The sequence below is a fragment of the Dromaius novaehollandiae genome, chromosome 2, assembly GCF_036370855.1.
Source record: "Dromaius novaehollandiae isolate bDroNov1 chromosome 2, bDroNov1.hap1, whole genome shotgun sequence".
Taxonomy (NCBI): domain Eukaryota; kingdom Metazoa; phylum Chordata; class Aves; order Casuariiformes; family Dromaiidae; genus Dromaius; species Dromaius novaehollandiae.
Window position 1 is genome coordinate 11,715,543 of NC_088099.1, and position 14,631 is coordinate 11,730,173.

General features: G+C 38.8%; 1 protein-coding gene across 3 annotated transcripts in view; it reads right to left on the minus strand.

The window, feature by feature from the left end:
- Window positions 1–2,191: 2,191 nt before the first annotated feature.
- VIPR2 (vasoactive intestinal peptide receptor 2) overlaps window positions 2,192–14,631 on the minus strand; it is a 65,603-nt gene continuing 53,163 nt past the window's right edge. For all 3 annotated transcript variants that reach the window (XM_064505759.1, XM_064505757.1, XM_064505758.1), the window contains 4 exons: window positions 13,339–13,430; window positions 9,133–9,262; window positions 9,005–9,046; window positions 2,192–8,100 (listed from right to left, as the gene is read on the minus strand). In XM_064505759.1, the coding sequence (XP_064361829.1) occupies window positions 7,927–8,100; window positions 9,005–9,046; window positions 9,133–9,262; window positions 13,339–13,430 (438 nt within the window). In that variant the 3' untranslated portion in view covers window positions 2,192–7,926. The remainder of the gene's footprint in view (window positions 8,101–9,004; window positions 9,047–9,132; window positions 9,263–13,338; window positions 13,431–14,631) is intronic.

Below are 14,631 nucleotides of genomic sequence, written 5' to 3' on the forward strand. Positions count from 1 at the left end.
CTCCTAATAGTCAGGCTCCATTACAAATTACGTCTTTCTAAACTTGCTTATTGATTCCTTCATTATTTGCAAAGTATTTTTTCTTATCCTCCCGAGACAGGCAGCCGAAGCCCAAGGCACTAATTAAGAGCAGGTGAAGAATGGAAGCAGGAAGCCAGGGATAAGCAGTGGCTGGGGGCTATTGCTGAAGCCTTTCCCAACAGAAAGCACTGGCTTGCGTAGAAAAGCAATCTCGATTACAAAGGCACAAGCTCAGAAATACAGGAGGATTTCGACATAAAGCACTGCTCTTCATTTTGGTCTTTTTTGTCTCCCAAATTCAATGCTCATATTTAAATGATACCTGTGTTTAACTCAGGGCACTGATGATATTCTTTAGCATACTGCTAGGAAAATACTTATTTTACCTATGGGAAAGTCTATAAATAGTTTGATACAACATACACTTACTTATTAAGTGGTTTGATACATAGTTCAACCTAAACTGCATGTCAGCTAGCTCATAATATGTTGTCTATGTTGTTATGGAAAGATAGGGGTATTAAAATACAGAAGATTATAAACGATAGAACAGAATTAATGGAAAGCGTTTGGACACGTGGAATAATGAGTCACTCGTATTCAGCTGGACATGTAGTGCCGTGCTGCAGGGAGGCTGCACAGAGGCTCTCGCCGTTGCACAGCAGGCTGCAGCCCGCGGGTGCCGCTGCCTCCTCTCCCGAGCTCTGGCCTCCCCCGGGTAGGGCGGCTCCTCCGTGTAGCCCATGCAGCTCCCCTCTTTCTCGGCTGTGCTTGTCGCTCTGCTGTCTAAGGGCCAGCCTCCACCCAGCTGCAAGTAAACAGGACCAAAGAAGCTGGACCATGACTATGTTGCTATGGGAAAACAAAATCCCTTGGGAAAGCTACCTCTCTCTATAGTCCACATCCAAATTACACATGCACGCTGTAACTATTCAGGGGCACAACAGAAGTTTTTGCTTCTTTAAACTGCTTCTTGAAGGCAGACTCCCTTACTCCCTCAAAATACACTGACTTTTCCTTTTATTCCAGAGACATCAATACTTGCAGCCCCAGGAGTGTGTCAACATTGATAGTGTTACACATTCCCAGAATTTTTGTAAAAAAAACAGGTTTTGGGGGTTTGACAGGATCCCAGCTTTCCGGGGAAGCATGCTGGCGCTGTTGCCAGCATTGATGGGAATCCCACCAGCCACCTTGCTCCTTTGCAGCCTGGCTCTCCGGGGACGCTCAGGCTCTTCAGCCCCAATGCAGCCCACTAGGGATGTCCAGGTGACCTGTTTTAGGGACCATCCAGTCAGCAATGGGGAGAGAGGACATGCATGTGGCAAGGGCTCTGAAGGGCTTTGCAGTTGTGTAATTGAATGCAGAAGGGTTCAGAGCCTGTGATGTGCTCGTAAACACCTGCATCTCTCAGCAGGCCACAGGACCCCTCCTGGGGGCATAATATCTGGGATAAGTACAGATACAGGCAGAAGGGGCAGATTGGCTGGAGCCATGAGGGACAGCAGAGCGGCTCTCCCTCACTCTTTCCCATGCTCATTCTGACGGCAGGAGCAGCCTCAGCCTTTCATTTTCCATGCAATAAAATTCAATCTCCACGCAATAAAATTGCTGAGAAGCCCTGAGCTGCCAAGGCAGGGGGGCCTTTCTCAGCTACGGGATTTCTGAAAATGTGGTGTTCCCTCTGCAGAAAAGGTTTCATAGCCTTCCTTTGTTCCAGCTCCATTATACTGTACTTCTGAAAGATACCTGGACAAATGCTTTTAAGTAAGGTGTAGTAAATCAAAAAACTACCAGTCATCCAGGTGTTTACGTATAGGACATACAGGATCACCTGGATCTACTCTGTTGGTGTGTCCTTCTTATATCCATGTAAACTTATCATCTAAGTTGCATTAAGACATGTATTTCTCAGTGGAGTATCTCAGGTAAGGGGCTGATTTTCTTTAAATGAAAAGCTTACAGCTGTTGAAATAGAAAGTGAAATACTAACTTCGCCACATCCTTCAGCACGGCCCCGACCCACTGAATCAGTGAGAAAACTGTATCATTTTACACAACTTTTTGAAACATATATGACACAGGTTCTGTGCAAAACCTGTAAATTTGTTTTCTCTGATTCTTCTTCAGTCCATTATGGTGTTATTAACTACTATTATCACTAACAGCATGAAGATATAAATGCTTATTTGTTCACAGTTTTATATACAACACATCACAGAGAAGGCTGTTACGGATGTGACATTAAAATGAAACAAAAAAGAAAAAAAGAGCAAAAACAAAGGATAGGCATACTGGATTACAGTATGAAAAGCAAATCTATTTACACATTAATCTATACAACATCATAGTCTGTACAGTTTGTAGAAAATTATCACATTCATTTACATCATCTTAAATTTTTACTGTATTTGACAAACAAAAAGTTATCAATAAAGACGGCAAAAGAGAATTTCAAACCAATACTCATACTAACGCTCCAGAAAAAAAGTTGCAGCATATAATAAAATTACTACAGTGCTTTGGGAAATAAAGCAGTTTAGGGCATTTCGGTCACTGGTTTAGCTGACAACAGAAATATTACTGATTTTGAACTAACTACATACTGTCTGCAATGGTAAAACCTCATAACACACATGGCAGAATCCATTATTATTTCAATATGTTTTGTTTAATAAACAAAATAGCACTGTATACAAACTTCTGCTATTTGGTTACGTCAGGGTAGTACTGACAGCCCAAAGCTTATATAGGCACTCATGGTAATGTAAAGGTACCTTTTTTTTTTAGTAACACCCTTAGCTGTATCACTGTGCACAGACCATAATTGTTCCCATAATACCCATTACATCCATAGTAGCTTTGCCTGCAGGTTGCTTGCCAGTTTCACTTCTCATATCAAACATGTTTAGTTTTCATTAGAGATGTGTGGGAAAAAAAATCTGTATAAAGTGAATTAAAAAACAAAACTCTTTTAAAACTCACAAAAATAGGAAAGAAATAATGGAAATGATCATCTCAGTCCTTAAGCTCAGAGACACTTGCACTCAGAAACGCCTTATTTCATTAGCAGTCCCAGACTGCCTGATTTGCTGATGCTCTGTGGCCATTGCTTTCCCTTTCGTCATTTCAAAGGCAGAGGAAAGCTTGTCTGGGGTGTACCATGATGTGAAGAAGCTGCTGCAGAGTGGAGCAGGCTGTCTCCTCCTTGACACCAGAAAGCTTTCTCATGCCTTTGTCACCTTTTGCCACCGATGAGCTTCTGCTGCTACAGTACGGTTCCACCGCACGGCTGTCTGCAGCACCCGTCACCGCGCTGTCGGGGTGAAAGGTGCACTCCAGCTTTGCACACAATACTTACTGAAATATATGCCAAATTCCTAACATTCCTTAAAGGCAGGCACTGCTTTCAATGGCCAAAATAATGTTCCCCACATTGCTAAGGACGGGGGAGATAAGTTCTTTGTTTCTTGTGGCCGAAGCCGTCACAAATGGAACAGGGTGCAGGAGAGAATCAGGAAAAATATTTGAGAAAATGCCTGGCAGTAAGAATTTCAGAAATTTGACATCTTTAGTTTCTCAGAGAGGGACTCAAGATGCGACTTCAACAGCAGGAGACTCCATGTAAGGACAATGTCTCATACTGAAGAGCACTTCGGTTTAGCAGATGATCCTTCTACAGAAGACAAAAAACCAAACACCCAATCCAAAGCAAGAAACAACTGCTGAAAGCTGAATCCAGGCGAATCCAAACAGGCAATAAGGCAGCAGGCTTTACCATGGGAGGCAGTCAGCCGCTGGGACACCCTACCAAATGAACTTCACTGCCTGCGTTTTTAAATTAACCTGCATGTTTTGCTGCAGGGTAACTTTGGCCAATCCAAATTACTTGGCTTAAAAAGGGATATCTGGGTATAATCGATCAGCCAGATAACCTAACGGTCTCCTCTGGCCATAAACTCTACAGAAGAGATTAATTTTACCTAATTTTAGATAGAAAGTGAGAAGTCTAAATCCTAGCTAGCTATCCTGGGCTCATTTTATAAGTAGAGGGAAAAAAAGTGTTTTGAGAGGATGATTCAGTTTACCTACCTTAGATGCCCAGCTGAAATGGGATGAATCATCTTAAACTACAGACTGTTTCTCTGTGATGACTATGGAAGGCCCATAAAAGAGCCCGTAGCTCAAAAACTGACATCTAACTTCTAAATGCCTAAATTAGGATAGGCGAATTTCACTTGAGTTTATCAAGCTTCTAGCTGAAGTCGATTCTGCAGAGAAAATTTACGTGAACTAATGGAATAATATATATATTTAGATTCTGGTCATTATTAGCACCTGGGGAGTAACCCGTCACATCTCCCACAGGTATCAGCAGGACATGGTGCTGATCAAAATCCCTCACAAGGAATGGTGCTGCCCCAGAGGCCAAAGAGAAGCGAAGCACCATGAGAGCGAAGCCTATTGCTGATCTTGTTCGGGAATCTTACAGCACACATGACATACTACTGGCTTTTCAGTGGGAACAAAAACCCAGGTTTCCTGCCCTGAAGATTTTACAACTCAGTTTTGTACTTCACACAACCAAAAGGAGAAAGACTGTAAAGGAAAAAAAAAAGGGAGGAGCAGTATGTGAAAGGCCACTGGGGAAAGCATGTGGCCTGCCTCGATGCGTCTGCCTCCTCCCTTGACACGGCAAGGACTGAGGGAGAGCAGTGCTCAAGGATGCCAAAGGGCTAAATGATGCTTTCTTGCATTGTCCCTTTGACTCCTAGAGTCACCACAGCACAGTGCAAGACAGTTTATCTCCACAGAGTGGTGCAAAATGCAGAGGGACAAGGCCAGGAAAAGCTATCCTGTTTCGGTATATTGTAAAAATGCAAAACATTGCTCAAGTGCTAGATTCATCAAGCTGATTTGCATTTTTTGCATAAATTTCAATATGATGTGTGTCTGTGTGTGCAAAGGCAGCTGAAAGTCAAACAGGTCTCATGATGATGGGGTTGATGCTGGAACTTTGCATAAAATTCTTTGGAGATCAGAATTTTCTGGGAGTAAAAACTGATGAGCACCATGCCTTCTGGGCCTCAGCGGACTTGAAAATACTCGTACAAAGCATTATGAAGTAAAGTCATCTCAGAAAAAAATGTTGTCTATATTTAGATTCTATGATTTTTAATAGAGGGATGAGGCTTTACAAATTATCGCACTTTTCTCTGGCTTGAAAGAAAAACATATGAAGCCTCTTCCTCCCTTGTGTGCCATTCTTCACTTGCCCATGCAGGCACTGAAATTGCAAGTCATTTGAAAAATCAGTGATCCCAATTTTGTTCTACCACTGGTGCAACTTCATTGTCTCATATGGCACCACTTGCTACATGAACAGAAAGATACTGCTTCTCCAGATTTGGATTGCAAGTCCAAATGCATCTTTGCCGTGCTAAAGAAGCCTACGCTATTTTGCTGCACCTTAAAATGTATTCCCTCAATTACGATTTACTGTTTTATAATCCAGAAATCATTAAAATGCACATTTTTCTCTGTGCTCATCTAATTAAAGCAAAGATAGTTTTCTCTAGGATACACAATGAATTCTAAACACATAATTGGCGATGCACCATGCCGAACAGGCTGATGGAACTGATTGCTTGAAACCTCTGTTTCTACACCATGATTCTGTTTGTTTCAACTCGCTTGCAGAACCTCCTTTGAACATAAAGATGAGTCCATCTGAATGCTTGTCAAGTGTGTCTTTCCACTTTTGGGTTTCAGGGGAATAAAATTAATTCTGCGTTCGAAAACTACTGTCCCATATATCCAGACATGATCCGATTTGCAGGAAGCTGAGCAGTCCCAATGACACGTGAAGAAGCCTGAAGTGCACAGATGTATTTAATTTAGGAATAGCTCCTCAAAAACTCCAATGTCTCTTTACATATTTGCAGTCAAGAGTTTGTTGTTAGGGTTGTTCAAGGATCCAAGAGAAATACTAAAGGTCAGCAATGGCTTCTGGGTCTAACGTCTTTGGGAATATTTAGTATATAAGGTTTAAATACAGGTGTATGGTCCTATCTTTAGATCCCACTGGGCAAGTAGTTCACTCCAGTATATCACAGTTACTTCACCAAGTGACAGTAGAAAACACTTGGAATGACTGGAGGTGACCAAGAACTGCCCTAAAATCAGACTTGGCAAAGTAAGAATTAAATGATTATTATTTAACTCAAATGATACCTATTACATAAAGGTAGGTGTCATGTAATATACATAGAATTACCAGCTCTGTACTACTCATATGACCATTAGGGCATTTTCTGTCTTTGGTTTTACCTAACTTTGTATCGCTTCAGGGTAATCTCATTAAAACAAATGGTGTTTGAGCCATAAATAGGTAAAGTAAAACAGAGCAAGAGGTGTATGGACACTTTGACAGCTTCCAATAATATTCCCAGTACTGGCAATATTTTCAGGAATGTACATGTATGCCTGCCAAGGGATCCTCCTTCCTGCCATGCTCCCGTGTTCCTGGAAACGTTAGGGGCCTTGGATTCTGCTAGCTCCATACAATCTGTTATCTGAAATATCAGGGCAATTCTCTTTACGGATCCAGGGTACTCATGTAAATATATACTATTCACACTTACTATTTAGAGTGGACATGGTCAACTGTGACATGAGAAGTAAACATAACTGGATTTATTTCTTTTAAAATTGCAAATGTTCTTTGCATATTTATAAGAACTTGTCAGTTCTATGTCATTTTTTACAAAGTGACTACATAAGAGGCTTGATGCTGCTGAAAATTCTTGCAATTTAAGCCTTTTATGGTAATTTTGGGGGATTGTGTCTAATTTTTTTGCTAGACTCATGTCCATGACTAAATTTTAAATCAGCTCAGACACCAAATGGAATTAAGCTAAAATATTTACATTATTCCTTAAATGGGATTTTTAACTTTATTACAATATTTTCTGTTTTAACTCTCAAGGACATAGTTCTAGAGACACATTTTAATGAAAATATTATATGAAAACAATATTTTCAGTGGGTAATAGGCAATCCAAGGCTGTTTATCCTATGCCAGACTGTTCTTGCGATAAAGCACCTCTTCAGAAATTGTTTAATATAAGATCAACACAAATCTCTTGCATTTTAAACAGAGCAGTAGAGCTGGTGACTACAATAGTACTATTGGCAAATGGTGATGTTTTAATCATAACTATTACAGCAGGCTTTTCTATATGGACTGCAAAGATAGCCCTACTTTCTGCACCAAAACCTAAAAAACAGGCACTTCTGGGGGAACAGCAGGATAGGAATCAAGCTCTGTAGAAAGTCATCTCCAAATTGAATGAGGATTTATACAATTAGCCAAGAAGTTCTATTTTTTTAAAATAATATTAATGTACTACACTATACTCCCACTGTGGTTAATTATAGCCTTACATTTCTTTATTTTGCTTTTCTTTTCCATAATTAGTGCCTACATCCTTAAGGAAAGGAATATTATTTTAAGTATAAATAAAGTGTAAGGAATTTTCTTGCTTCCCATTTAAACTTTCATATGTACCAAAGCAGTCTGGATTGACAAGGGTACTGTTCAACTCATAGACAGATTGAAGGGGAAAGGAATCGCTATAGTAAATTAGTTTTTAAATAGTTATGGCTAGTGAATAACAAGAGAACATCAGAATTAATATGAATGGCATAAAAAAAAGCACAAAGCATCCATGAGGCAGGTGTCTCTGTTATTACCTGGTTGGCTGCAAAAAACAATTTCCCTAATATCAGGATGTAGAAAAGCAAAGCACTAAACTGTACATTTTAGAAAATATCACATCAAGCCATGTAATGAATGACATATCCCACAGTTTTTTGTTTCATCTTTTGGGAAAACGAGCTGATTTATATCATGGTGGTCTCTGTCTGCATAAAAGACTGAGCCCTGGAATGCCGATGGAGCTGAGAAACGCTTTCTGATCCATTTCGGGAAATCGAAGAGCTGTGGAGTCTGTAATCTCTGCCTGCTGTCTGCTTCCAGCACAGACTCCGCCATTTCCTTTTCAGCTCCCCTTGCACCTATGTTTAAAAGAAAATGCACGTGAATTGAACACACTTTTTTCACATGAGCAACGTTTCCACATTTACTGGCTATCAAGTGGGGACCCCTGGGAATAACTTCTAATCAGTTTTTACAAAAATTATAAAACTGAGGCAAAGACTGCATCTACACTGTGTTAGGAGAAACCCCAAGGCCACTCTCAGAATCAGATATGAAGCATTTGTACTGAAACAGGGGCTGTTTGTAGGTAGCTATTAATCATATGCATTTGAAGCCTAGAATCAAATGATTAGCCCCCAAATCAGGCATCGCACAAATATCAAAGGCCAGACCAGCACTCCAAAGACCTGATTTCAATTCCCTGTGCAAGCCAAGTCTTCTTCGGGCAGATTCCTTCTGTCAGACACTGTATAATGTTTAAAGTATATTCTACTTTAAAAAGTGGCTGACCTCAAGAGGAATTCCTTCCTTCCTCCTCATTCTGAGATCAAGAAAGCTGCTATATGCTGAGCAGTTACGAGAATCTGCTGCTGTTCTGGGGGTGAGATTCTTTCAGATTACCCTGAAACACTTACAAAATGGTGTTTACAGTTTTGGATAAATTCCTAGACCTGTTGCACCTCAGTTGCACAATTCACATTGATTGTGACAGGGCTAGAATTAAACCACACAAAACAACAGAAGTCACACTTACTGACAGGCCCTCAGTTTGCACGGAATTAGATTTCATATGGCTCTCAACTCTCCACCCAAATACACTGATTTCTCCTGTTGCATGTACACTGCCACATATATATTCTATGAACTGGAATGCAAACATCTTTCAAGACAACTTCATGATCCATAGAGTGGAATTATAGGGGCACTGTTATATTTATTGAAAACAAAAGTTACATCCTCAATAGGAAAGGGGAGACTTACTTCACTGTTCAAAAAGCAATACAGGACTGCGACAATCAAACCCTGGAAACAGAAAATATTGACTAGTTAGTACACAGTAGTAACCTGAGCCAGTAAAACTTTTATTGAAGAAAAGCTTTAAAATTTACCTGAAAAGATCCCAAACACAACTCAAAAATTATTTTATAGTTATTGGAACTGCGGTCAGGAAATAGAGCAAATACTGTGTAGTGAACTCCAAATAATGGAATAAGCAACAACGTGGATTTTGCAAGTCTCCTAAGTAAATAAAACAGAAAAAGATGGATTTAATGATAAGCTCGTTTTATTAAGATAAGTACCTGATGCAATGTTGTTTAGACAAACCATACATGACTTCAGATTTATAAACAGTCTTAGTAAGAGTCATTCATATATATTGAAAATTGTTTTCCTTTCAAGCTTGCTATGAGATCAGCCACACAGTAGCCCTACAAATTACTGTGTGTAATTCCATGTTACACTTGACCTAGCCCTATCCGGAAAGCTCGTAAAAAGCTGCAGGGCCTCTCTAAACGAAAAGACCTTTTTTCAGCTGACCTCTGGACAGCAGCAGGGTGTGGGAGCCGCGCTCTGCTACGTAACTTTGACACAAAGCCAGGTCCCAGCCCGTTTTCATGTCACACTTTTTTGGGGATGGGGGAGCTAATTATGATATTCCCCAGGGCCACGTTCTACAAAGCGTCACTAGCTGCGATCAGGGCTTTTAGGATACTTTTTAAGTATAAAGGGTTCAAAGTAGAAAGGAATATTTCCTTCCTGCAAAATCATACAAACAGTTCTTTTTTTATGTAAGGTACAATCTGTGTCTTGAAGTTATTACACCAATGTTCATGTCCTCAAAAGCTGCAACTGTATGGTTAGCCTGTACAGTTCATGTAGATGGTGTGTAAATATCTAGGTCATGCCATCAACAATAATACCAACTACGGGATTTTCCTCAGCAATTTTAGGTTTACCCCCAAATTCTAAAAGCTCATAACTATAATGGTGGTGGTAAGCACATAACCGTAATTAATTTGAAATTTCATCAATTATGAAATACAATTTAGCACAAGTTAAGGAGAAGATAACTTTAAATTATCAAGCAGAACAGTTTTGACAAACTGCCTGTGAAACTACTGAAAAGATGAATTGCTAATTATCCCTTATCTGTCACTCATTTCACTTTAGTAACATCAGTTTTATATATTACACAGGGCCAATCATGCATGATTATAGATGTCTGGTATCAGATAAAATCTCAGAAGTTAGCATGTTGAGTCCTATAATTCATCACTGTCTTGATGAATATAACTTGATTCAGCAATGAAAAAAAGCTGTTTCGAAGCAAACTATTTTAACACAAAAATCAAGGTATTTCAAACGGTTTTATTTTTTCTATGTCTTTGTGGCCTTCCTTTGCTCATAATGTCTCAGCAGCTATATCTGCTTATGTGGAAATAATCATTTCTGACAGCAAAGTTTCTCAAGAATAGTAAAACCCTCACACCTACAGGTGATACCAGTAAGTGAGAAATAGGGTTTCCTTGGCAAAAGAAAGTCACTGTAAAAATTTACAACTGGAAGAGATGATGATGGCAGCAAATTTCCTGGTTTCCCAAGTGAAGTAGAAAATTGGTTTTTTTTTTCAGCTTAACCTTTCCCACTGCAAAAGTAAAATGAGGAACAAAAAGTATGGAACCAGGTACAGGCAGATGGGAGAGAGGAAGAAAAGAAAAACAGTGATTTGCATGAATATTATTCATTTTAATCTCATATTTCACTTTCTTAACAATTTTTGACTAGCTGATATTACTATACTGCACTTACATTTTAATCAAGGAAAGAGCCAGACAAGAATAGCCTTCTTCTTTTTTTTTTAAAGAAAATACATTCAAATTTTGAAAAATGAACCTTCCAGACCTTTAATTTGCTCTGCAGAAACAGTTTTTCTTGAGGAGGTAAATATACTGTTCCCATGAGTACCTGCTAAACACCATCCAATTCAAACTTTGTCAGACAATCAAATGCTAAAAACAAAGAATTTAGAGTGCTGAACAGTAAAGAACAAGGTTGCTAATACTGAACATTTTTATACTATGAAGCTCTGTAGTAAACCATGGAAAATGATGGGCCTGATATGAAGGGAATGCCTCATTTTCATCAAATACATAAATACCACAGGGAAACAAAGAAAAGTTCCTGTCACAAGATATAAACTTCAGCAGGTTTCCTGCCCATATGTCAGATATTGTGCTAAATAATAATGCGGTGACTGCGTAATTTCATCTAGGTTGATTTCATGCTCCCACATATTCAATTAATTCAAATAGCAAACACAAAAGAAACCATGCATTTCTCTGAAGCCCAGCTCTACACCAATCTGGTGGTACCCTCTTATCATTGATGCATCAAAATCCTTCACTTTTTGATTATACAGCAAGTTATCTGTCTATGAGGGCATTTGTGTATTATAATGGGACTAGGAAAGGAAAGTGTGTGACTTCCAAGGAATGAATATTTAACGCAGATGTTTCCAGCATGCTTGCACCTTTGTGCTGAAATCTTCCCTCACTTTGAGCCCCAGGTTCTTCATTTCCCCTTCCAGTGGTACAGCAGCTCCCAAGATCACATCAGGAATGTGAGATGGTACGCCAAAAGCTTAAATGCCCACAGGGTGTACAGAATATTAACAGGTCACAAAGGCAGCAACTTACTGTGAGTGTCCCAGGTTCATTGTCTCTGGACACATCAGGCTTCCAGTAAATGCATGCAGTTCTTGCATGGGTCACTGGACTTATTAGGTTTGCTTCACTGATAGGATAGTCAGTATATGTAGATACAGTCACCCGTCTCCAGCGTGGATGACTGGCAAGTTAAAGATCATGGCCTAACACGGTAGCAAAACACAGCTGGAAGGTCTGCGATTTTTAATTTACTACACTATGTTTCGAAAACCCAGTACATTCTATTAATGTAAGTACAGCTCCACTAAAATTTACTTTGAGATAATTCAATAGACTGGTATGACTGTATTTGTAAACTAAAGCCACTTTGAAGCAACTTAATTGAACAGTATAAAATCACTCCTTGATGCTGCTTAAGGACTTGCAGAAGATTTATGGTTGATTTTGCAAATACTACAGAATATATTTTTCATCTGTGCACACTGTAGGAGAAGTTTCATAATCTGACCTAGTCCTCAACTGTTTTAAGAACTCTGGGATGTAATAATACAGCATCAAATGTGTCACATTGTTTCCAAAATATAGAGGGTTCTAGTTCTCTTGAGTTTAAAGATTTTTTTTATTCCAGACCCCATGTTTCATCTGCTTTTATGAAAAGAATTCAGTATTTTTCAAATGAGGAAAAGAAGTGTTATCCAGGAGCCCAATTTCAAAGGTCCCTCAGTACATGGTTTTGAATTTTCAGTGCTCATGTTAGTTTGTCATTTTTATATTATTTTAATATCCTACAGTGTACAACATAGTGTCTACATCTGAGCTTTAAAATAAGACATAGTACAACAGAGACTTGATTCTAGATTGCAGTATGCAGCAGCTATTACAATAAATGATCATAAATGACATAATAATATAATAAGGAACAAATTCAGTTTTAGCAATGTATTTAAACTCCCCCCAACATTCGCTGATGATGAAGATTTGCAAATAATGGATATTGATTTAATGGTCAAGCCAAAAAACATCAAAAAAGGAAAGCCTAAATAGAAAACAAGTTGATCTAAATTTGAAACACTTATTTTTATCTGGAAAAATAATATAAAAATGCTATTTTAGATCAACATAAAACATTGTATTTTACTTGAGGACAAACCCATCACTTTGGTGTTTTTTATTTTTTCAGGGCTAGCTTCCTTCCAGATCTTAAAATAAATGCAAATACTGCAACCAAATGGATTCAGAAACAAAAAATCTAAAAATTCTGGTTTTAAGCAGATTGAAGCAAAGCATTTTGACCTTGAAACTGTGTTTGTGTTGAAACAAAATGCTTAGACATTAAAAAAAAAAAAAGATACTCCTCCCATATTTTGCATGAACATACTTATTCATGGAATTCAACTCAATTTCTGGAATAGCTTGTTGGTCTTCATGATTTGCTTATTTTTCACTGAATTTACTTTTTGACAAGATTTATGTTCATCTCTATTTCAGCGTAATGTTAAGAGCTTTATTAAACCACATCTAAAAATAGATGCTTTGGAGCTAAATGCAATTACAGTATCATACCAATTGTTGGCAGCAGGCTTCAGCAGAGTAAATGTTATAGAGATTATTTTGGTTCTGTATATAATGTCTAAAAATACGACTCACTTGTACTGTGATTGGTCATTTCCTCCAACATCAGGAGATCTTAATTTCTGCAGTAAGATTCTTATAATACTAATGAAAAGTATAAAATTCACCTGTAAAAAAAAAAAAAAAAAGTGATTTCTGACTTCTCAATTGAATATGCAGCACAAGGAAATGTTAATCAAGTTAGACTAATCAACTCGTCAGTGAGCTTTGCGTACCTGCCAGAACACATTAAGCTTTACACTGTCAAATCTATTGTCTGTTTTCTGCCTCACCAGCAGTTACATCCAGTGCACTTCTGCATGGCCACAAGTGCTAGTCTGGCTGACAAAAGCCTTTAAAAGTCCTAACTGTCAGCAATCCCTCTTTCCCAAATCTCTCTTGCAGACAGGATTCCTGGCATGATGGGACATTGGACATGAACTGGTGCATTGTCCTAAATTCACCACTGGAAGCCCAAAGGATAATGCGAGTTCTATACACAGTTTTGACTCTCTCTAACCCCTCACTTTGACTTTTAATATTTTCTCTCCGGATTAGCAGAGAGAAGACTGCTGCACAGGTGATCTGTCCACTCCCATCAAGCATGGAGAGGGCCTTTCCCATGCATCTCTCTGTCTTGGGTAATGATGCAGATGTCAGCTCTGAAGCATCTGAATCCTGGCAATCTAACATTTTATTCTCATAGTAGCCCTCTGAGATAGAACAATACTATAATTATCTTATTTCATAGATAGGGATTGGAGACACTTGGATAAACAAGGCATAAACTTGGAGTTATGATCAGATCCTGATCAGTCTAGGAAATTCAATACTGAAACTCAGGAGATCTCAAATCTGACTCCCTTAATATCTTCATCTTTGGCTTTTGGCATCTTGTGATCACCAGCTATTCTGGTGCTGGCTTGTCTTCTGTGGTCTAGAAAGTGTGGTCTGCACATTAAAAATGGTGTGCAACATTAAGGTGATGAAACATTTTGAATCCATCACACCTTCACAGCAGCCATGTGAGCTAACTAAAAACAGGACTACATAAACAACTGCTGTAAATGCACGTATTTTAGAAGAAAACCATCTAGAAAAAAATTTCTATCACTGTGAGAACAAACATTATATACTTTTTAACTAAACCTGACCCCAAAGCTCAAAATCAGGAGGCTGGTTACCTAACCAGAAAGTGCTTGCCTCCCTGTTACAAATCTTCAGTCTCTCTCTGCCTTGATTTATTGCTGTAACTCTTTGGTCAATGTTAACAATTTGACTGTAAGCTCTTCAAGTTGAATGACTTCCGTGCCTTCTCTGAAATACCCA